Source organism: Lytechinus pictus, chromosome 3, assembly GCF_037042905.1.
Source record: "Lytechinus pictus isolate F3 Inbred chromosome 3, Lp3.0, whole genome shotgun sequence".
In the NCBI taxonomy this organism is placed as follows: domain Eukaryota; kingdom Metazoa; phylum Echinodermata; class Echinoidea; order Temnopleuroida; family Toxopneustidae; genus Lytechinus; species Lytechinus pictus.
The window spans coordinates 52,565,924-52,589,643 of NC_087247.1; the positions used below are offsets into that span (position 1 = coordinate 52,565,924).

General features: G+C 37.5%; 1 protein-coding gene and 1 long non-coding RNA gene across 2 annotated transcripts; one reads left to right on the forward strand and one right to left on the reverse strand.

Annotated features, from left to right (window-relative positions):
- Positions 1-1,599: 1,599 nt before the first annotated feature.
- On the reverse strand, positions 1,600-15,205 carry LOC129257030 (ETS domain-containing protein Elk-3-like). Its single transcript, XM_054895261.2, has 3 exons — positions 14,956-15,205; positions 8,348-8,419; positions 1,600-5,532 (listed from the first exon to the last, which is right to left on the reverse strand). The coding sequence occupies exons 1-3, from the start codon at positions 15,086-15,088 to the stop codon at positions 4,355-4,357; spliced, it is 1,383 nt and encodes a 460-aa protein (XP_054751236.1). The 5' UTR covers positions 15,089-15,205; the 3' UTR covers positions 1,600-4,354.
- Positions 15,206-20,180: 4,975 nt separating this feature from the next.
- On the forward strand, positions 20,181-22,590 carry LOC135153629 (uncharacterized). Its single transcript, XR_010293110.1, has 2 exons — positions 20,181-20,289; positions 20,788-22,590. It is a non-coding gene; the product is annotated as an uncharacterized LOC135153629 (long non-coding RNA).
- Positions 22,591-23,720: the final 1,130 nt, after the last annotated feature.

Consider the following 23,720-nt stretch of genomic DNA (forward strand, 5'->3'; position numbering starts at 1 on the left):
TCGCGCTCGCATAATTTAATAGTTGAAATATGTATCGTCAGGTCCCTTTTCGATCAGGCTAGAACGCATATTAACGATTTCTGTAATTATCTAGTTACATACGAATCTTGTTCAGGTTCACAAACATTGCCCAGAATGTTCAATTTTCAGGACAAAATGACATTCCAAAAAATTTAAGCTCGCGCTTCGCACTATGCTTATGAGATTATTACACATTCATGTTGTTTTATAAAAATAAAGCTAAGAAATGACTGTTAGGGGCGTTTTGCCCCCCCCCCCCAATGTTTCACGACCAAGAAAAAACAGAGAAAAGGAAAGGGATAAGCCAGGGTGAAACATCATATTATTATCCAAATGATATGCCAAAATATATCACAAACTTGTATTTTTGTAATAAAAATGTCAATTTTTTTCTCGCTCGCTCGCAACTTCTTATCAATTTTACGCGATACCCCATATCGAGCCCCCTCAAAATTTTTTGCCTATTACGTCACTGGGACAACCCCACCAAAGATACAAACAAAAATCAAATTTGAGCGGCCGATCGGGGAAAATAAGGGTAAAACCAAATTTCGGCCCCCCCCCCCTATTGGCGGAGGCTGGATCCGCCCCTGCATATGACACTGTCTACTCCACTTTTGCCACATTCATATGCACTGATCACACACGCAACCTAACACACACACACACCCACACCAACATGCTTATCTTCCTCACACACTCCCAGTGTAATCTGGTTCAACCCATAGGAGATTCCCTCGCTCTAGCGCGCGCACATAGTATTACACACACCCAAAATCACACTACACACACCCACACCACCATCAAACACCCCAACACCACACAAACATCCACACCATACCCCTCAAACTACAGTTCACATACACATCCATCCACACCGTCACCAAACGCCTCGTACTACACACACACCCGCACCACTACATACACAACCACCCACACCGTCACCAAACACCCTCACACTAAACACACACCCGCACCACTACATACACATCCATCCACACCGTCACCAAACGCCTTTCACTACACACACACCCGCACCACTAATACACAACCACCCACACCGTCACCAAATATCCTCACACTACACATACACCTACATCAAACCCTGACACTACATACACACACCTACACCATCACCAAATACCCTCTCACTACACATACACCCACATCACACCCTCACACTACACTACACACACACCCACACTGTCACCAAACACCATCACACTACACACATACACCCACATCACATCCCTCACACTACACTACACACCCACCCACACTGTCACCAAACACCCTCACACTACACATACACCCACATCACACCCCTCCCACTACACAAACACTCACACCTCAAACTAAATATACAACCACCCACATCATCACAACAACAATAACACAAAAACACCCCAAAGCACTTTCTTTCTCTCTCTCTTCCTCCGCCCCACTCCCTCTGTTTCTCTGATAATTCTATATACGGTATATTTCTGCTTTATGTAAAGTTTTCCTTTATAAGTGTCTCGAAGGTCCGTATTAAATACAAAAGAAATAAATTAACCACACTTGTATTGACACGATGCATGAAGTGCATGACATAATAAGTTTTACTTCAAATTTAACAAGTCTGACCGGAATGGTTTAAATCAGTTCAACTGTTATAAACACAAATATTAACTTACATTGTAAAACTAACAGCTGACAGAGTACAAGATTATCAACATAAGAATGTACTAAGTCCATCAACACCAATATTGTATCCACAAAATTATGACAGACAGTCAGACATTGATAACTACCAAAGCTTCCGTACATTTTTATATATATTACAGTTTTTCATGACCCGCATGAAAAATTAGAACAATCTTCAGGAAAATACAATTCTTTTAAATAATTCTCTTTCCGTTTGCTATAAAAATCGCTTTGACAGACCATATAGATGCTAGCAGCGAAGAACAATATTACAGTGCAGCACTTGTGAAAATTGGGAACTTGTTATATTGCAAGAAATGAAATATAGACATTTCAGGTGACTGTTTAAAATGATTAATTCTCAAATACATTAAATTGTGTTTAAAATTGACCAGGTTGATTACAATGCAGCACCCAGTTATAATAGAACGTGAGATAATACCGATATCCTCTCGAAATAATCAAGCCTTTTCTATTGCTATTTCTGCAGCATAGTATGCTAGTTTTGAATTAACCATGAAAACAGAGCGAAGTATTGTTTTCATAAGATATAATTATCCAGTCTCAATGTTTGAGCAAAATCACAATATAATAAAAATGCATGATTGATGGAAATGAACATTTCTTTATTACTTTTCGATTGACTAACAAATAGAATAGCAATTTTGTCTTTTAAAGCGTCTCTTTCAACCATTCTCATTCACATCGCAAAATTAAGATAAACGACTGAAAACACAAAAATGTAGAGGTAATATACACCTATCACCATTGTTTTTAAAAGTCAGAATAGGGTCATTTAACGTAATTGCTAACAATTCAATTTATATCAAACAGTATGGCCCTTTACTTATCCTCCACGACATCCTGTGTAGTGGTGACGATAACACCCTTTGTTTGAAGCATTTTTCAGTGTCGGGACTCGGAGTATGAAAAGAAGCCTCGATTGGTCACAGGGTGCGGAAACAATCATTTAAGTGATTAATTAAGATGTGATTGTTTGTAAGTTGTCTCGTGAATGGTTCAAGTCGGTCTGACCATTCATTGAAGGGATCGGGATATGTTTAGACCGATTCGAGGTATTTCAGGGGCCCTTCGCGGAAGTGGCTCTTTATGGGTCCATTCCGCCGGACGCTCTACATGCAGGCAGATTAGGGCAATGGCCAAGCAGTCAATCCCTAATTCGCTTTTGGATGAAACCATTATCACACCTTATCACAATTGATCGTTGTCTTTCAGATCAAATAGAGCAAAAGTAAAGCCTAAGAGTATATTTTTAACCAGTGTATTCGCGTCATTTCACTCCAAAAATAAATGTACAACGGATAATTTAGCTTTGAAAGAGGGCATGACTGGTTGATCAAAACGTGGTTCATAAATAAAAAACGCTGTCAGAATCATTTATCGAACACCGAAGTCAATTCCTTTGTTACCTTTACAGACCCTAACAGTGTGGTACTCCACCCGAGAGCAGCTGATTCTGTACACCTCATCACCAAGAGCGTGTACGGGCTGTAAACGGGGACCACTCCTATCGGTTCATGGCTCAACATGGATTTAGTGTCTCATGCAATCACCTTGTACCGGTTGAGTTGTTTAAAGCTTGTTATAATTTGGTAAATAACGATGGAAAATCGGACACATCCTGCCTGTCTCGCAACAATAGATTCTACGATTGAGCTATTAAAAATGACGATGTTGGCAGCAGGCACCTAATCTGTTGAACTTTTGATCTAACGAAAAAAAAAATTATTTTTCATGCATAATTTGCTATTCACGCAGTGGCTGTGTTTCAGATGTCAACGGTCTGATCTACATGTCCATGTCAATGCTGAAAATCGTCTCGCTCAATCAAAAGTGAGAAAAACGTATGTACACGATACACATAAGAAATAACAAATATAGATTAATTGAAGCAAAATAAATTAAATCATCCAGTTTGTACAATGTATACAAAATAATAATGTTTTTTCATCATAATGTGGCAATGCTGTACACATAAACAAAACAGAAGCATTTGGTCCAAAGTATATCTGTATGGCATAAGGAGTTGTTCTAGTTATACTTTGAGAATTAGGAGATTTACCTTCTCAAATGAAAAGTTCGAGCCATTTCAAACGTAAAAGCAAGAAAAAAATAAATCACTTTTTTATATAAAAATAGAAACATAGCAGTTGAATATTTACTCTAAGTGTTCTTTAACATTTATAAATAAGGCACAGCCTTAATTCAAAAGATATTACCGAGTATCGCGGCATTACAATCTGATTCTCAATCGATGATAGATGGAATTGAACAAGGCAAGTATTTTGATGAGCTGTACACGCGGACCCGCCATTTTATTGGAACATTAAAACAAAACAGATAGTGTTGGTGTCACGTGCAGGATAAAGTGCAGCTATGATGCTCTGTAGAACCTTCCAGTTTCTCTGCTACTTCTATAAGGTGCAAATTTTCATCGATGGTTTTTTTTGTTCATCTATTACAAAATACAGTTCTTTATATATTGTGACCTTAAGATGAGTAAACTATTCTGTGTTGCAAGCAAGATATAAATGCCTTTGTAAAACTAAGTAGAAACTGTTCGCAAAATGGCGGGCCAATGAACTGTTCCGAGTATGCAGTCAGTGTTCATGTATAATTGTACCTGTTATGACACAAAGATTGGTTTTGTTGATGCTGGTGACAAAAGAACAGTGGGTGTGACTGGGACACCATTTACTGTCAAAGGAGAACTCAGTCCGTTACTGACTAGGGTGGGAAACTGAAAGGAAGTGTTGCCATTAAGCGAAGGGCTGAGGGTAAGTGGACTTAGGGTACTCCAGAAGTGGATGGGCACAAGCGGCGTGCCATTTTGACCAAGAAGAGGACTAGCGACCATGATTGGTGTGCCAGGAAGGCCGGGTGTGTGAGGACCATAAGCAGATACAGCAGATAAGGCACCTGTCGTTGATGCGTGTAAGTAAGATGGACTGCATCCAGCTTTCCCCGATGATGATGACGATTCAGAACCCTTGATAGTTAGTGGAACTGAAAGTTGGAGAGGTTTTGGCCTGTTGCCCAAGCTTGAACCAGTGACCAGTGGGGATTTAGCTCTGAGATGGCCAGTGCGTCCATCGCTACAAGCAGTTGTCAACGTGCTGCTCGGAATCGGCCGACCACCAGTGCTAACTAACTTGGTTTCACCATTTATCCTTGCTTCTGTGATATACACATCTTGAACATTGACTGTCACAGGTGGTCTCGACAGCATATCGTCACCTTCTCTGCGTAAGGCCGATGTCCACTGGAATTTCTCTCTATCTACTTGCTTCGCAAGCATTCTCAGCTCTGTGGAAGATGGACGTGGTGACCTTGGTACAGGACTTGGAGTATGTAGTAATCTTTGTGGACTCTTAGCAGGTGTGGATCTCCCTTTTTCTTTCTCGTCGCTGGTACTGACACTGGGGCTATTGCTCCTGCTAACACTAGGGTAACTGCGAGGGCGCTGACTCGTTGTTGGAACATCCATGCTCTCCATTTTCACCCGGAAAGGAATCTTGTTTTCTGTCTTGACGATCTCAGGAAAAGAAACGAACTTATAGACAAATTTCTGCCCCATAACTTTCTTGATGATATTCTTGTCGTAGTAGTAGCGAAGCGCACGACTAAGTTTGTCGTAATTCATGTTGGTCTTGTTTTTCCGAAGGCCCCACAGTCTAGCAACCTCCTCGGCATTGAGGAGCTTGAACTCTCCTTCGTTTCCAGTCCAGGTGATAAGATGCTGACGTGCTTTGTCCATCAGCAGTTCAAGAAGAAACTGCCAAAGTGTAATGTTGGTCTCCAAACCTAAAGAAAAAAGAAGACAAAGGACCATTTTTAAATATCATGTCCATTTAATGAATACTGACAACGAAATTCCTTCATAGATATAACACTTTGGTAAGTTCGGCTTGACAATAAAACAAAATTTATGGAAAATGAATAATCAATTCAAATAAGTAATAGACAGTTACTTCAAGCTGTAAACCACTTCAAACCATGGTATGTTTAGTTTGGTCATGTTGACAAGCAAAGATAAAATTGTAAGATTATTCTAATGTTATTATATCACTAACCTCAATACGGAAAGGAAAATATGAGGGCTAATTTATGAATGTATTTTATGAGCATGTAGTAGTGTTGTTGCCCCCACGCTCTGTGGTCTTGTTTTGTTCAATGTTCTACACCTTGGAAATACTTTGAGCGTGACATTTTTTTTAATTAACACTTGGTTAAGATAACCATTTTATTTTTGATCGCAAGACATGAATATATAGACATCCTCTGAGCCTAACGGATCTGCAAGTTTCGTGTTAATCAATAGGGATTGAAGATGTGTATCATTTCACTTTGTTTCACTTATTGTTAGCAATGTGCGGTTTAAGAACGCATATCCCGTCTAAGACATGTTTGAACCACTGAGCTATAACCAAAGTTGCTTTCTTATTTCTTCCACAAATTATTACATATGCTTATATAATTTGCATTGCCCTTTTTACTAAATACTTGAAGAATGTGATAACTAAATACATTGCTCTTGTGTTAGCTCTCTGTTTAGAAGTAGCTTTGATGTTGAAGGACGTGGAAAAGACGGAAGGAAGATGGGAATTGAAGAACGATTGACTCTTGCATTTTCCTGTAGTACATTTTCAGAGGGAAGAACCCTAGACGTTTAACCCAGTATCTTGGGTGACATGATCGTGATTTCAATTCTGAAACTATACATGTATCTGGGAGAAACTCGAGGAGAAGTGAAAAGATAACAAAAACAACAAGGTGATGACGCAAGTCATAACGTACGTAGATGTCTTTATAAATAATGTTCGCTTACTCCCACGCAATAAGTATGGTGAACGTCTGGGTACCAATTTTGAACCTTCCCAACAGTTTTGAGGGCAAGATGCGGTAGAAAACATTTTATTGTAAGTCATTCAGAAAACCTAGAAAATGCATGAACTCGCACGCTGATAAAAACAACTATCGGAAGTCCATCTTTTTTCCTGCTAATAATAGATGGATCATGAAATTAATATAGATTTGAAGAGATTATGAGAGGCGCTATGTTAATGGCAGACACATCACCGTACAGCATGAACTCACATTATTGTTATGATGCACATTTAATTAAAATAAGCCCTGTCAATTTTGATACACTGTTTTTTTTTCAGTTAAAACAATTGTATTAGTATATAAAAAGCTACAGCTATACTGCATTTTCAATCAAATCGAAATTCACATCGAGCAGCTCAATTTTCTTTATTTTTTTCTCAAGGGAGGATTACTAAAAAAAATCGAAAGGGTCTTGAACAATAATTTCAACAGACATTAGTGTGTATTCTACAATCGCTATAATATATTAGAATCAAATAAGTAATACTAGTTAAAACTGCGTTCTTCAAAGTAGTATACTAATGGATTTCTTTAATGTTTTATGCATATGTATTTTAGATTTTTTTAAATATAATTCGGCCCATACACAATTTTGTTTCAACCATTGTTTGTCTAGTCCAATGCAGATATTACTTTCACTCCAATCGCCATGGTTTTGAATCGGAATTTAATAAGGACGTGATTCACAGCCTTTTCTTTTTTTATGTTAGAAGCCCAAAAGATTAATCGGGCACTGTCAATAAAAAAATGGACTGTACACAGTGATTAGAGCATACCAAGTTTACAAGCCATGAGGATCGAAATAAAAAAATTACATTCACTTCCGAATGGTAAATACTAAGGGCTGAAAGACACAAACTCGACTTTCCTCGAGAACACAGTGTTATCAAATAAGTAATCAGAACAGATAGTCACTTGCGTCAAAGATTCAAATCCTGCACCTTCCTCCACGTCATAGGCATTGAGCAAAAAAAGTCATCTCGTTGAATCCTTTCGTCTCAACTTATAGCCCGATTCTCATTAATATTCCTGAATATTAATTTTCAGTGTATTATTGTAGGGTACTGTAGATGGATTGGATGATAATTGATGCTATACAGGTACATCATCTGTGAACATATCAGCCAATTATTTCAATCGTCAACCGAAATATATGCTTATAACAAATTCCATTGCTCGGTTTTAAATCAGCCATGTTTAGAACATTATAATGGAGAGAGAGAGAGAGAGAAAATGAGAGAGGGTGGAAGGGTGTCGATAGTACAGAGTTAAGTTTGAAAGACGAAAGTAGAAGTAAAAAATGAAAAAGACAAAGAAGACATATAAAAACAAAAAGATGAGAAACAAAAAGACGGAAAGAGCAAGACGGGGGTGAGGAGGAGGCGGCGGATGACGAGGAAGAAGAAAAAACAGATGAAGAGGAACAAGCAGAACAATAACTAGACAAACAAAAAGAGGAAAATGCGAATCAAAATGACGCTAATTGGAGCAAAGAGAACGAGATAATTATCTAAGGAAAGAAGAAAATGATTAGGAATGGGATGATGGTTATGCTTTTTAGACAATGTTAAAGTGGAGAAATATAAAACTGATCAAGAGGGGTGGTAAGAAAAGCGATGAATTGGAGATTTGGAGGAGAGGATGGAAAACAAGCTACGGAAAAACGAAATGCCAAAGACAAAAACCTAAGCGAAAACACCATGGACATGATTGTATGGAGGATTGATCTCACCTTTCGGTTTGATGTGCTGCATCTGAATATTCGGCTTGACGTCTGAATGCGAGATATCCATGTTTGTTGTTTCTGGAAAACAAAGGTAACAACGTATTATCGAATAGAATGATAACTAAAAAAAAGGTATGATATACACATATACGCAAGTGACTAGGGTGACAAAGAGTTACGTCTGAAGTAACATCTATGTCATCTCATCATCTCTTCAAATTTCTGCATCTCAATATATCTCCAGCTATTTCTATAAATCTGAACAAAGAAGATTATGAAGAAACAGAGCAAAAATTAGCCACGATATTAGAGAAAAGTGTGATTCCTAAAATTTTATCTGTTGGAAGAAAACACTGGTCAACACAACAGCTGAAGTCACCACCAAGAATGAATGCTATGAAAGAAAACCGAGAATGGTCTTTAGTATTTGCTGGGTTGAATCAGGATTTGTATCTGGTTTTTACTTGTTTCTTCTTTCATAACAACCTATTTCTTCCCCCTTTGTACTACCGTCATAAGGTTTCGAACAGAGAAATAAGAACGCGCAGGAGTGGCGGGGGCGTGAGCAACTATACGATAACTAACTCCTCTATAACTTTGATTACTCAAAGAATCATCATTCATGCTGGCCTGGGAATATGAATAAGCCTTTCAACTTTGTCAATATGGTTATGCTCTACCCAGTCTACCTCTAAGATTTCTAATAAATAGATTCTCCATACAACTTTTCTGGTAATTTTAAGTGAGTAAAAGTCAGAAGGACGCATCGTAATATGAAGTGACACAGGTATTGAGCCCTTCTGAAACTGGATCCATTAGCTACGGTGAACACGTAGAGGCGTCTTATTCACATCAAGAAAGTGTGTGAAAAAGCAGCTACAATGGTCGTTTTTATTTCATCTTCAATACTGTCGAACACAATCTTTGAATAAAAATTTAAAGGAAGGAGATTCTTCATACTTGCAGATGATTTTCCTCGAGCAACCTACACAAAATGACCTACCTACTTGCATTGGTTCTCTAGAAAATGTATAACACTAACAGCAAGTTCTTGCCTTTGTGATCTTAACTTGGATGAAACTTAGGACAATGAAAGACTGGGAAATGATTTGCATCATCTATGCAGGGTAAACGAATATGGGTGTGGTCATGAGCGGGTCGAGTGTACTAAAAGCGTGAAGATGTAATTGTTTTCTTTTATATTAATGGATGAACGCATTTCAATTGCAAATTCTGTCACTCTAGAAAATCAAATTAGTCGAATTAACAACAAATTCTTTAAAAGTCGCTTTTTCAGCTAAAAACTATACAGATCTATGACATATTCATTCCCCGTTCTTTTAAAACATTTTAATTACAATCACGGATGAGTAAGATATTAGTTAAGTACGTTAAAGCTGCCAGAACACGGTCACCACACGAGCTAACACCCCAGTTTTTACTATCACGAAGATGTCTTATTTAGAGGCGAAGGGCTTGTGGATTGTTGGTTCACCGTTATGACGTCACATTTTGATACGAACACCTATATAATCAAGGTGATATTTTTAACTGCGCCTCGTCATGTATTCCCGGAGCTCTGTGGTCTTAATATATACCTTTCCTCTTCACCATACATGTCCGACTGAGTCCCTCTGGGTCGTGTCGACGCACGTGGCTACTGCTAACCACTGAAGTAAAATGAGATGATCTAAGCTCATCTATTCTATGTTCCGTCTGTTCCATTTTCACTCTCTCCCTCCCTCCCTTCCTCTACCCCTCCCCACAACGTTTCCCTCTTTTTCTTTTTTCGTCACTCCAATTTTTTATGAGTGGCGCTTCTCCTCCCGCCCCGCCTACCTTTAACCAAACGTCTTTCCATCCAACATCAAGATGGTATTAGACGGTGTCCAAAATCATAGCAATTGAATATTCCCTCTAAAATATCTTTTTAAAAATATGTCCATAATTTTTCTGCTAAACCGGTTCACATTCATTATCCCCATTCCTTTCTTATATATCGGCTAAAAATATACCCAAGATAATCGTTGTACCCCAAAATACCCTGAATTACGTGTAGCCATGCAGATTGCCATTTCCCCGTCTGATTGTTGCTCAAAGGAAGGAGGTCGTTCCGTTTCACCTTCATATGCGAACACCTGCATTTTCAAAGTGGTCTAAAATTGGCACTCATAGATGACTTGTCACAAGTCGATTTATTGTCGAGTCAGTATTTGTCTTCAAATTGGGCCTTCATTTCTATTTAGCTCCTCAAAACCCTCCAAGTGTTGAATTCATTTTTTTTTTTTTGGGGGGGGGGTGTTTTGGACACATGAGCTCATTTGCATTTAGCTTGTCAATAAACCCTAGATCAGTAATAAGTGAGGTACATTAGATTATAATTGGAAATGAGAGTCTAGTTCTGTAGGAACATGATTTGCAACAAAAACTTTCGTCCAATCAGAGCGCGGCATTCCAGGCCACGCCTCAGTTTTGTGAACTCTGTATAGTTGATAACATGCGTCGCGACATGGAGGGTGAAAACGGAAAGCTTAGTGTTACATAGATATATTCAGGATGACCTCTCTATAAACCTTTCCAATACACACAGCATACACAGAGCTAAAATATTTAATATCCACATAAAGTCTTCTTATTTTACGCATGAGGCGTGGTCGCAGCGGAACCAGAATTAAAAACTAAATCCCGCTTTTCCTGTTGTCGGTGGCCGTAACTCTACACCTTAGCCTGCCTTCTCAAACCCCTCTTGGCATCGCTCGAAAGAAAAAAAATTCATGTGGTGAAACATCAAATTAAACATCAAGTCATAACGAATTGTAAAAAAAGAAAAGAATGAGAGACAGAAAAGGAAATAACCCCGAATGCACTTTCTTTCTCCAATTCTCTTCCCATATACCATGGACTTACATGATCATGAGACACGCGTCGATGTATTTTTATCCTTCCGCGATTAAAAGTGATTAAAACTAATTCCTGACGATTACGGGTATATTCCTAGTTAATGGTATTTTAATGCTAAATATCACCGTGATGAACTTGCTTTAGAAAGTGCAACAATGGCGGTATACTATCTGGGTTTACTGTGTGAGACAATCAAGTTCGAAGATGTTTTACTCTCAATGATTAAATCTCCTGATGATCAAAAGATATATGTAGGTGCAATGGTGAAATATTATTGTGAAAATAAACAAACACTAAAACTCACTAAAATTTCACTTCTCCGAAATAGTGGAAAGGGCCAAAAAAACTTTTACATACATGTATCTTTTCTTTTCTTATAAAAGATTGTCTAATATAGCAAGATAGGATTCTCCTGATACCAGAAAAGTACGCACATACTGCCCGTCCGTTATTTTTTTAGACGAGAACATGGCGCTAAACTTGAGAGAAAATATAGATAAAGTAATGGATGTTATTGTTAAGTGTTAGGCCGGGAGTTTCGATAAGGTCATCATATCGAATGTAAGTTTTGCGCTTTAATCGAGGTAAAATAGGCAGGGCCGTGTTATTTTAATGGGGATGGGGGAGGGGGGCAACATGACTAAAACGTGGCGTCAATTTTTTCTCAATCAAATTAAAGGGGGAATGAGTATTCAACACCACCCAGACCCCCCCCCCCTTACACCCTTTTCCCCTTTGTCAAACCCTTCCACCCTCTAGATATCTTCTCTTTTTTCCTTTTTCTCATTACTTAAAAATTCATAGGGGCAGCCTACCCCCTTGGCGCCGCCCCCGGGTTGATAATTATAAGCTGATCTTGAATCAACGGAAATGACATACTATGATGAAACTAATATAATTATGATGTCCAAACCATCGAAACGATTGAACTGTGGCAAGATTGTAAGATTCCCAGGTCAGTCTACATGCAGTTTCATGAAGAAGTGTACTTAAATCTATTCCCTTCTAACAAAAGGAGGGGGATTTCCCGAAAACTTGCATGACGGAATGTGTCTTCTATCACAGCTCAGTATTTCTCAATTTAGGGACATCATAACTATTTTAATAGTTCTTTTCAAAGCTTTGATTCATCAATTAATTTTATACCAGAGTTTCAATATATGAATATGAGTTTTGACGAAGACGGATGTAACACTTTGATGGGCTTGTTGTGATCCTGGCTCGAATGGCGAAAACAACACCCGCTTTCTCTTTGGATTGCCAAATTCCGGTTTCTTGTTTTCTTGATTTTCCATCATATTGAATATACATCCGCAAACTTGTAAATCGAGACAAGTTGATAAACGCGATTATTATCAATAACGTGATTTACCTTTTTCTACAGTTATTTAATTCTTATTTATTTTCCCTCTTTTATTTGTTATTATATATTTTATTCGTCACTGCGATAATGCTCTTTTGACCGTTTTCCAAGCTCTTTCTCGATAAAGTGACTAATTCCAAGTTTCTTCTTCTAGTAGGCCTGTATACTACATTATACCACATTAATAACGGTTTTCAAAAACGATCATTCGTTTGAACTATCTGAAACACAGTACAAGTATTGTTTTAGTGGATAACCAAGCAGAGAGGAAAGTGAGTCAAGTCAACCAAGATTTGTGGTCGTAGTTTGAAAGAGACAAGCGATGAGCCAATGAGATAACTCTTCTATATCAAGAATATTGACGTTGGTGTGACGTAATTGAGAGGGGTCACTAAACGAACAACCTATACAAAAAAGACTTATTTCCGAAAGATGCTGGAATCTAAGTGATATATTCCCCGAGTAACTTGGTTTCAGACTCACCTGCGCATTCGAAAAAAGGGAATGCTAAAATGAAAAAGTGGATCCCTACATTGGCTTACATGAGATGCAATTTTCATTCATCCAACTGCTCTCATCCTAAAGCACGCATCAGTGTGGAAAAAGCCAACAAGCTCAATCAATCCCTATTTTCTTCACATACGACCGTAAAGTCAAACCTTTATAATAGTCATAAGTTAAATAAATAATAAATACAGTTACTACCTGTTTAGAGGGGTGGGGCCATCAAAACCTGATTCGAGCATCGATATATACATCATTATTAGACGCGGAAGTTAATAACGACTTCGGAAAGTAGATATTGATTTCCCCCTTGAATTCCCCTCTATCATCATTTAACACTGTTCATTATAATGATTTCTTAGTTTCCGTGTTTCGATAAGAGAAGAGTATCAAATCTTTGTGAATTCAAATAATGACATATTAACAATGTTGGGCAAAAGTGGTAGAAATATAGAGTTGTTATGGTATCTTGTTGACGACTGCGTATATGGACAGGAATAAGTACATTAATAAAGAAAAGAGATCTATTTTATTATAATCAGTGGCGTAACTACGAGGGCACGTGCCCCCCCCCCCCCCCCCCCCATCGGCTGGCAAAAAAAAACGGGAGAAAAAGGAGAAAAAGAGGGAGAAAGGAAGAGAAATGTAGTGGGAAAGAAAAAATCATTCTTCATTATGACATTTTATATCATATATATTACGTTATATTACATAAGAAATATTTTTTCATAACTTTATGAAACATAATTTGGTTAGAGCCTATTTGTTCATCGTTCCTGGTGCTTGCATTATCTGTTTAATCCTGTTGTATTGAAACATCCCGTTTTCAAGTCAATATACACCAAATGTATTTCCTCGCACTTCTTTTTCTTGATTGCCCCATTTCAAGGTCTGAATAAAACACATTTCCAGTCCGTGCTTACGTTCGCATTAGTGGATTGGTGAGATAATATGTCTGGTTTCCTAAAATCAGTCCTTAAAATGTCTATTTTTAATAATCTGAAAATCAACAATTTTCATCTCGCCCCTCGCATCATTTGGTTAGTAAAATACGTATATGGTCTTATTGAATTCCTACAAACAAGCCTTAAAATGCCCCTCTTCAGATCTGAATTTCCTAAATTTTCAGCTCGCGCTTTGCACTCGCATTGTTTGTTTAGCGAAACAGGTATGTATCATGATTACAAAAATTTGCTTATAATGTCCCTTTTTAGGTCTGAAAAAGTTTTCAGCTCGCGCTTTGCGCCCGCATTATGTGATCAGTGAGACACGCATCAGTTTAATGTCTCTATTAGGTCAGTGGGCCTATACCTGGCAAGTGAGCGCGCTTGACGCGCCCACTAAGTGACTCAAAATATCTGATGTAGCCCCCCCCCCCCCCCATGCCGTGACCCACGGTACGCCACTGATTATAATATGCCTTTATCTGTTTATTGATAGGAATAGAGTAAATCTTGAAGAAACCAATATTTTTTTATAATCGAAATCGGATAAAAAAAATAGTATCATACATTGTTTCATAAGTGTAATTCTTTAAATTTAGGCGATTCATGAATCTATTAGTCACTTTTCATTTTGCACGTTATGAAGCAAAAAAATGACATGATGTTAACAAAAATTTTGCATTTTATTGAACAAGAAAAAAGTATTTCGAATTCGATGAAATGAAACACAAAAGCTTGTGATTATGACATTGTCAGATCACAAATACGGGTATTTACAATTAAGTCCTACCATTAAGTTTAAATCAAAAGTAACGATTTTCCCATTTATTATTCGGACAGTGAGCCATTAAAATGTTCTCCGTTTGAAGAAATCGCTATTACGATACTACCAATGAACTCACCTATGTTATGTACAGCGATGGCGGTCTCGTATGAGGTCGATGAGGCAATCGATGACGTCTGTATCGTACCAGGCTCAAGTTTGATCAGGGGAGGCAGCGGCGGTGTTCTCGAAGATGATTGCGTTTCCGACATTGTGACAATTCTGTGACCGCTGGTTGTCTATTTTTGGTGTCTGTTCAAGAACGTCGTGCTTTCTCAAGTTGGATTGTTTTTATTGGCGCAAATCGCCAAGTAAACTATATTCTAAGAGAGAGGAAATAAGAATGAAAAGGAGGAAATAGCAATGAAACATGATGTTGGATGGACCGAAATTTCAAATTTAAGAAAAGAGTCTCTTTATATCTTCATATCAAAAATCATTTCCTCATAAAGATACCAGAAATGTCACATGAAAACAAAAAGCATAAACTTTAAATTGACATGTTTTGAGGCAGCAATTGTTTTGTTATATTCCTTCATGCTCTTGGTTTTCAAGAACTTTTTTTCATGGTTTTGATTTATATAAATAAAAATACTAAAGCATTAAAAGCCCAGTGTTCAATGTTAAGGGTTTTTCCAAATGGGTTTGTAGCCATTTGCATTAACAATATGCAGTGTACAGTCTACCAGCAAACTTCTAAATTAACAGTCATGTGACAAAGCAACCGATTAGTCAACGTTTTCTGTTATTCATCCAGGAACCAAAAAATGGCATATGATATCCGCCATGACACTTCATTTCCATACAATCAAAACGGTAATAATTCGAAATAGATCAGAGAAATTGGTAGCTATATATTTTTGAAAATTGTTTTACATTGAATCATAGATAATTTTTTTATTTCATAATGTTATGGGATATAGCCTAAAAAGCTAGGAAGACAGGCCGTTGAATGTAGACTGCAGTACTATACGGGAATGAGTAGTAAGGTATCATGTAGCATGGTTTAGTAGCACTAGTAATAGCCCAATGTGGTTTGGGTGCTGTTTTTGTGGTAATTTCCAACTGAGGGCTTCAAGATGGTCCAACCATTTTCTGTACAGATAAAGCAACACATTGGTTTATTTCATAACTTCATTAAAGTATTTTATCAAGATTATCCCCTAAGTTATGGAAAAGTGCACTCCCGGATCATCAAGGGGCACCACCCCCCATCCCCGTTATCCGCCATATTTGGCAGTAGCAGCATTAAAGGTCTATAAAATCAGTATTGCTGGACAATAAAACAGCAGGAGCCCCGTGATTATGACGAGAGCAAATGGATTTACATCTTCGCGAAATTCATCTTATGGTATATGAACTTATATTATATATAGTGCATGACATGGAATCGCATTTTACACCAACATTTAAAAATGCGATGTGGTCAATATAATCCCTGGAATGATAAATTTCAATATTTTTTTCCCTAATTCAATGATTACCAGTGCGGTGAAATATAGGCTTTGAAATTAGGGGTATAATTATTTGTTATCAAATTGCGTTTTTAAAATGATTGGTATAGGCAAAGAAAATTTCGGAATAGTCTCATGAAAATGCTGTTTTGGGAGGGGGTGAGCTTACATTGTACGGATATAGAGTCACGGACTGGTGAAGGGCGTTAGAAGATTAAGTGTAAGGGTGGAACGTAATCCCCATGGGTGTATCATCTCCCGACACGATACCCAAGTACATTTATTGGCTGTAGGAGACGGAACACCTCGTTTCTCCCTACTGGTACTGACATTATTCTACGTATAAACGGCTCCAGGATTCGAATCCCTATGACGGCCTCTATTTGCATGTAGCTAATCCTTTACAATAATTTAGGCTGAAAGTACTCATACCGAATGACCGGAAGATGAGGAGCATACTAATCAGTACTTGCTGGCGAGAAATGAAATAATAAAATATTGCGTCCATGCAACGGAAGCTGGATGCTCTAAACAGGTTTGGCGTTCATTGGACGAAGAGTATAATACAAAAACGCAGCGTGCACAACGTTCCAAAAGCGACTGTACAACGTCTGAACGCTCAGTTTCATGAAAAATATCGTAACCAAATCGCATGCATTAGCAACTGCTGTGCAACCGTAATTGCTGGATATATATATGTATATAATGTGACGGGTTTGATCGGAGTACATGAAGCAATAATATTGCAGAATGGATAGAATTTCAGTAAAATCAAATACAATGTTACGATAGTGGCCCCCATGTTTAGTTGTTAAATAAATTATTATAATCATGCATTACACACTGCGATATCATAGTCGTCCTGAAATCTTTGTCATCGTGAGCTGCAATTAATGCATATTCTATAAATAACCGTTTACCCTAACTCCAATGAATACAGAAGGTCACTTGCACGCACGTGCTCATATTTTCCAATTAAAAGGGGTGGGGAGAGTCACGATGCTCATCCGCTTGCTTGCCACCATTATAAGAACTCGCGTCTGAACCAAAGACCTTATAATATATTACTAGACCGAAAGCTGCGTGCGCGTTCAGCACAAAACAAATGAGATTAGGCTCCGCCTACCGCGATCATTTGAAGACAAAAATAAGCCCTCATTGACATTCATGAGCATGAAGATATTCATAATCCGGCCTTTTCATTGGCTAAGAGCGTCATTAATACGCGATTTCCCCGATTCTTTGTCATCGATACTAGTGGTATCGTGTTACAGAATTAATTATTCATTTGACCTCATTACGTCATCTAATTTATTCATTATGAAAATTTTCTTTCCACACAAAAATGGACCTACAAACACTCCGGTGAGTACGTATAAATTGATATAACCACATTAATTCTGTGGACTATTTACACATTTCACACTGTATTTTGTGATCTTAGGTTATTTCTGTAACTAATTAGAGAGTTTGTTATCATTCTTCTGTTAAAGAAAAGCAGAATTTGGTCTTTGAAATTGAAGTTAGATTGTCATCGTCGCCCGGCCCAGTGCAGCCTGTATGTTGCTTTTCAGTGGTTATGCCGCTGTGTCAACCACATGTATTTTGTACGGGCTCCTAGCCGGCTGGGCATATCGAGAGAAAATCGGGCCGGGAGCCCACGATTGATTAAAACAAGAAGAATGAAGCTTATTTTTGTACACTGTATAACGTTAGATCTAGAGGGAGATCTGCATCTATCTTCAGTAGATCGAGACTCAGTCAGGAATACTGTGAAGCGGAGTGTGGAAGAAGATATGCCTGTCATCATTGTTTCAATCCTCACTAGGCCTAGATTCTCGTCAGTTTCTATATCAAATTTATTTTGCATAACTTCAGTTCAGGCTTCTTCTGCATTTAGCCCCCATCCATTTTAATTCTTAATATTGTTATTTATATAGTTAGACTCGGTATTTTGTGTATTTGAGTTTTGTCAGACGTTTATCAATCAGATATGATTATTTACGTCTGGGACCGACCTTTAACGTCACCATCCATTAGAAATAACATGCTGCTCTGCATGTTTGTCTCACTCTTATTATCTATACTATAGATCAAGATCTAATTTCTGGTTAACAGAGCCTAGTCTTTCTTCTTTATTTTACTTTATCAGTTTATGTTACTTTACTTTTATCCATCGATGCTTGTACGTAGATCTATCTGGGCCTACCTAATTCAAATCTAGTCATCTAACTTATACTTTCCCAACCCTCGACACGTACCCCCAGGGCTTAGGATCTAGGTCTCTAATTTTAGGCCTAGATGTAGGTCTGGGCCTAAACGACTATACATTTACATGAGTATGACTGTCGGTAACCCAGGGAGCTCCCGCCCGCGCAGCGGGAGCTCCCTGGGTTAGACTGTCGGTGGACCAAGGACTAGATCTAGATGATAGATCTACTCTCGGTCAATAATGGCAATGAAGGTTTAGCCAGGAATAAAAGTCAGACATCAAAAATTTCTAAATCGATATACATCTAGGTAAAGTCACCGAAGGGTTAGCTTTACATTGATCTAGGTCTAGATCTAGATCGAGAGTCTATCGATATTTTAGATACTATTATTTAGATACATGAATGCTGTCACGCAGCACTGATTCTGGTTGGACTAGATCTATACTTCCTTACAAATAGATCTAGACCTAGTGCATGAGATTATGAAATTATGTTGCTAAAATCAAATGAACTAAGTAAGATTCGGAATAAAAAGATGCAGATTTTTTTTTTTTTTTTTTTTTTGGGGGGGGGGGGGCAGACATGTGAAAAAAATTAGAGAAACCTGAAATTCAGAAAGTGAGGGCCCGAACCTACCAATATTGCCTAGGGCTGTTTTTTGCATTTTCTAAAGTAGAATTAAAGGATTTCATGCAATTCTTTTTTTTTATGAAGGTTTTCACATTTCAGCTCCCACCCAAACCCCTCCCCCTACACTGTTAGAAATTTTATTCTTAAAATAAAAGAAGTTCCTGCAGCAGAGTCTCGAGAACACCTGTAATTTTACCAGATTGCATAATCTTACATTATATCATGTAAAATTACAGGAAATTGGTATTTGGTGTATGGAACCTTACAAATTTCCTTACATAAAACACCATTTTCCTCTTTTTAAACAGACCTGTTCTGTAGAAAACTTCCTGTTTTATGAATTTACAGAACGATTCTGTTATTGCTTTCTGCAAAATCTTGTTTTTTTTCTGTAAAATCAGGTTTTTTTTAACAGTGTACATACGGCCATGAAAGAGATCACTTGACACTTATTGTTCTCTCTTTTCTTTCACAAACAGGTTGAGTTTGAAGAACAAGAAAAACAGTAGAGGTCTACCCAGTACCTATGGTTAAACATGATGATCATAAGTGCATGTATCATTTTGCAGATTCTCATCCAGGTATAAAAGTTAAACTAACCCATAAAAATTACAGATACATTACATGCATTGAAATGAATGTTAACCATGTTTACATTAAATAAAAATAACCTGAGCCACTGCTAAGAGGTAGGATCTATACTGAATATACACTTCTTATATATACAGGCTCTCGACTCTCTCGAGTCTAAAATAGAACCAATGCCAAAAGTTATGTACCTTGGGCAAATTTATAAAATAAGGTCATGTCCTTGATCTACTATTATTTAAATGGCCTTTTTATTTCCTATTTGTTTATAAACAAAGCAATATTTATTTTTCATGTTTTATATTTCAGAAAATTCATTTTATTCATTCTTTAGTGTGATATTCATATTTCATATTTGTAGATTTACAATTTTTTTTAAATCTTATTATTTTACATTTTGTCCAATAGGATGATGCAGTTCTACAATTTCCATGGAGGTGATTGATGATGATAAACAATTGGTGAAGTAGGCCTAATAGAACAGTGATAGGACCACAAAGAGAAATACAACCTACAGCAGTTATATGAGTGAGTTAATAAGTGATTATTTTTAATAATGGGGGGTTTTCACAATATTTTTAGGCAACAAATAGACCTGCCTTTGAAGAAAACATTTCAATTCTGTTTTTAGGTTATAGATAGGTGTCGTTTTTATTCGCAGATCAAAATATTCTGTGCAACAAAACATCATCTTTAATTCTGACTATTATATATAATTTATATATGTTAATTTATATATTCATATTTATGGGAAATCTCTGACATTTTTTTTTTATAGAGTACATGTAGTTATAATGGAGAGTGGTATGCAAACTGCATAGAACAGGTTTAAGTGATATGCTTTGTAGAAGTACAAGTTTATAATTAGTAGAAGTAAGATTTCCTATGTTATGTGATGAAGAAATTTATATACCGGTATCGGCGGTATGTATAGTCTTACTTTTCTTAAAACATTTATGTTTTACAAATCATGACAATTTTAATTTAAATTCATTGATTTTCTTTCTCTATTTTTTCAATCTGCAGGACTGGTGTAACAGATGTTTTCATTCAAGAAACCCAACAAATTGAAAAGTGACTTAGCTTAGGAAGCACTTGATAAAGATGGAAAAGGTTTTTTTTTTTTCAAGTCCAATTTTTTTTTTTTTAATTATCATCACAACCCCAAATTCATGAAGTATGAAATTTCCTGTCGATTTTCATTAAAACTGGTTGCAAAAGGAAAAGCTATAAACATACAAATAGGAGCGGCGAAGTGAAGTTGAAAGTGGGGGGGGGGCACAGGGAAAATGCTGTATTATGTGAAATTTTAAAGAAGTTGCGAGAGAGCAAAATTTTGACATTTTAAAAAAGAAAATCCAATTTTTTGTGATAGATTTCGACAAAATATTCAGAATGATATTTCACCCTTTTTTTGGGGGGGGGGGGGCAAGATTCCTTCAAGCCCCCCCCCCCCCCTCCATCTGTAGTGTACGAAACTGCTTATCTACCCCCACTCACATGAATTATTAAACTTAATGCACAAAGGATTTCCTTATTGTTTTCTTGTTTCAAAGGGCACTCGTCACTCTTTAGGAGCACTTTTCTTGGGTAAAAGGGGGCAGTTATTCGAGAAAGGGCACTTACAAGAAGGCGAGGGGTACTTTTTAACACTTAAAACGGGCCCTCAGATGAAAGGGCACAGAACACGTTCGGGGGGCATTTTTTGGTAAAAATTTGCACACAAGGAAGAGCACTTGGTAACACCTAAAACAGGTTCTCGTCAGGTGAAAGGGACACAGTTCACGTTCGTGAGGGGGCATTTTTCTTACATAAAATTAAAGGCACTTTTCAGTGCTTCAAAAAGTAGGGGGAACTGTGCCACCCAGGATCGCTGCCCCTGTATACAAAAAACATTTTTGTTCGATTCAAAGTATTAACATACGCTTAAGAAAAAAAGTAAGGCTAAATCCTCTGATAATGTGATATTTTTTCTGGCTATTAATAAAATTCACAACTAACCAGAAAATGCCTTCATGTCTTTCATTTGTATTCATATAGTATTTGTACAGAGCTAAAATGAAAGGGATTTGGAATTGGCAAAATTCAAATGAGATGGAGATCGAGAGAGAGAAAGAGTGATGAGAAGGGCCGAGGGTTGAAAAGAGATGAGAAAGAAATGGAGGGGCACATATGAAGAGATAATTTAGAGGGGGGGGGGGGGTAAGAGAGCACGAATGGTGGGAAGTAGGAACAAAGGGGTGGAAGAGAAATAAGACGAGATTTATGGAAACCAGGAGACAGATAACAAGTGGGAAAAGAAGAAGGAAATATATATATGTAGCTAGGAGAAAGGCGGCACCAAAATAACGTGAGTGGGAAAATTATTAAATGGAAAAACAGAGCAAGAAATGCTGGAGAATAGAGGGGACAGGAAACGTATTAAACATGATAAACTGGGGCCCGTTTCATCATGAGTTACAAGTATGGTAATTATGATTGGTTATATATAGCCGTTACCATCGTAGTTAACTACGATGGTAACTGCTATAACCAATCATAATCTAGGTTACCACGGTAATCACAATAACAGCGATGTTTAAATAGCTGTAATTCATTATGAAACGGACGCCAGATGAAGAAAACAGGCACGGGGATCCTTGAGGGCCGGGGCCGGCCCCTTACGTATTATACCTTGAACAAAAGATTTTTTTTTTGCTTCTCGAAATTTGTAACAAGAAATGTACTCTATTAGTGGTGACAGTTATTTTTTTCAGTAACCATACTCAACCAGTGAAAATTACCATCAAATTGTAATAACCATGTTCTGCCCCCACCCGCCCCCCCCCCCCCCCTAGAAAAAAAAAGAAAACAAGACTTTTGAGTCAGTGCAACAGCCCCCTTTGATCCGTTCGGCGGCCTCTGCCGGCTATTCAGAGTCTAGATTCAATTCAATTATTTTATTTTCCACTTTCAATTTCATATTTACAATTATTGACAAAGTAACATATAATCACAATTGAAGTACATACAAAAATTGACAACATTATAAAATTACAATAGACAATTATCAAATCGAAATATAAATGATTGAAAGGGAGGGAGGGCCAACTGAAAAGCAGAGCTTGTATAATGTAGGCCCCCCTAATATTGATTAATTAATATTGATTCTTTACATTTGTTAAAAACTAAGATTGCTGTATATCTTAACATGCGACAATTTGGGGATGGCAAAAGCACTTGAGACCTCTTTAACTAATCACAACTTGAAGACTACTCTTTTCATCTTCCCTTTATAGGCCTATACGACACAATACAAACAATGCTTTGTTTTCAAGTGATATCGCTTGTGATATCGATACTTTATAGAGCGCAATGTATCGTCTCAGATTTGCGCTTGCTTGATTCGCTGAATCCTTCGCGTCACGAGCGCGTAACAAAATGAATACATTAATGAATTTGCCAAGTTGACCTTTGTCAATGCGCTGATGTGCGTATTGTCTAATACACGTACAAAACCACAGTCGACAAGGGAGCATCGTACGAAATTAATATTAATGAGGGCTTATTTTAGCTTCTAATGGATTAAACAAAATGGCGGTAGCTTCGGGGGCTTGGTCTGAACCGACGCACGTGAGCCGACTGGCGGGCACCAAGCGATCTACGTACGTCAATCCATCCCTTTTATCTACATCGATAATTGAAGCAGAGAAAAATAGGTTGATTTCGTCAATGAATTCATAAAAGAAATAGGATGTGTATATGCTACATGGGGAGAAAGGAAGACGGAAACAATCTTGAAAGAGAGTAAGTCGCTACATTTCACGAGTGAGGAGGAAATGCACGTCAGAGCCGTGACATCACCATCCAAATCATCTATTATCAATGATTACAGTTACCCTGGGATAGACGTGAAGACATACAGGCATGCGCAGTATGGACTCGAAAGAGATCATCTCAATAGGAAACTAAATTGAGAC

Excerpts from the sequence above, each read along its gene's own strand:
- LOC129257030 (XM_054895261.2), bottom strand. The coding sequence starts at position 15,088 with ATGTCGGAAACGCAATCATCTTCGAGAACACCGCCGCTGCCTCCCCTG. Across the intron at positions 8,420-14,955 it reads CATCGCTGTACATAACATAG|AAACAACAAACATGGATATC; the intron begins GTGAGTTCATTG and ends TTTGTTTTCCAG. Across the intron at positions 5,533-8,347 it reads GCAGCACATCAAACCGAAAG|GTTTGGAGACCAACATTACA; the intron begins GTGAGATCAATC and ends TTTTTTCTTTAG.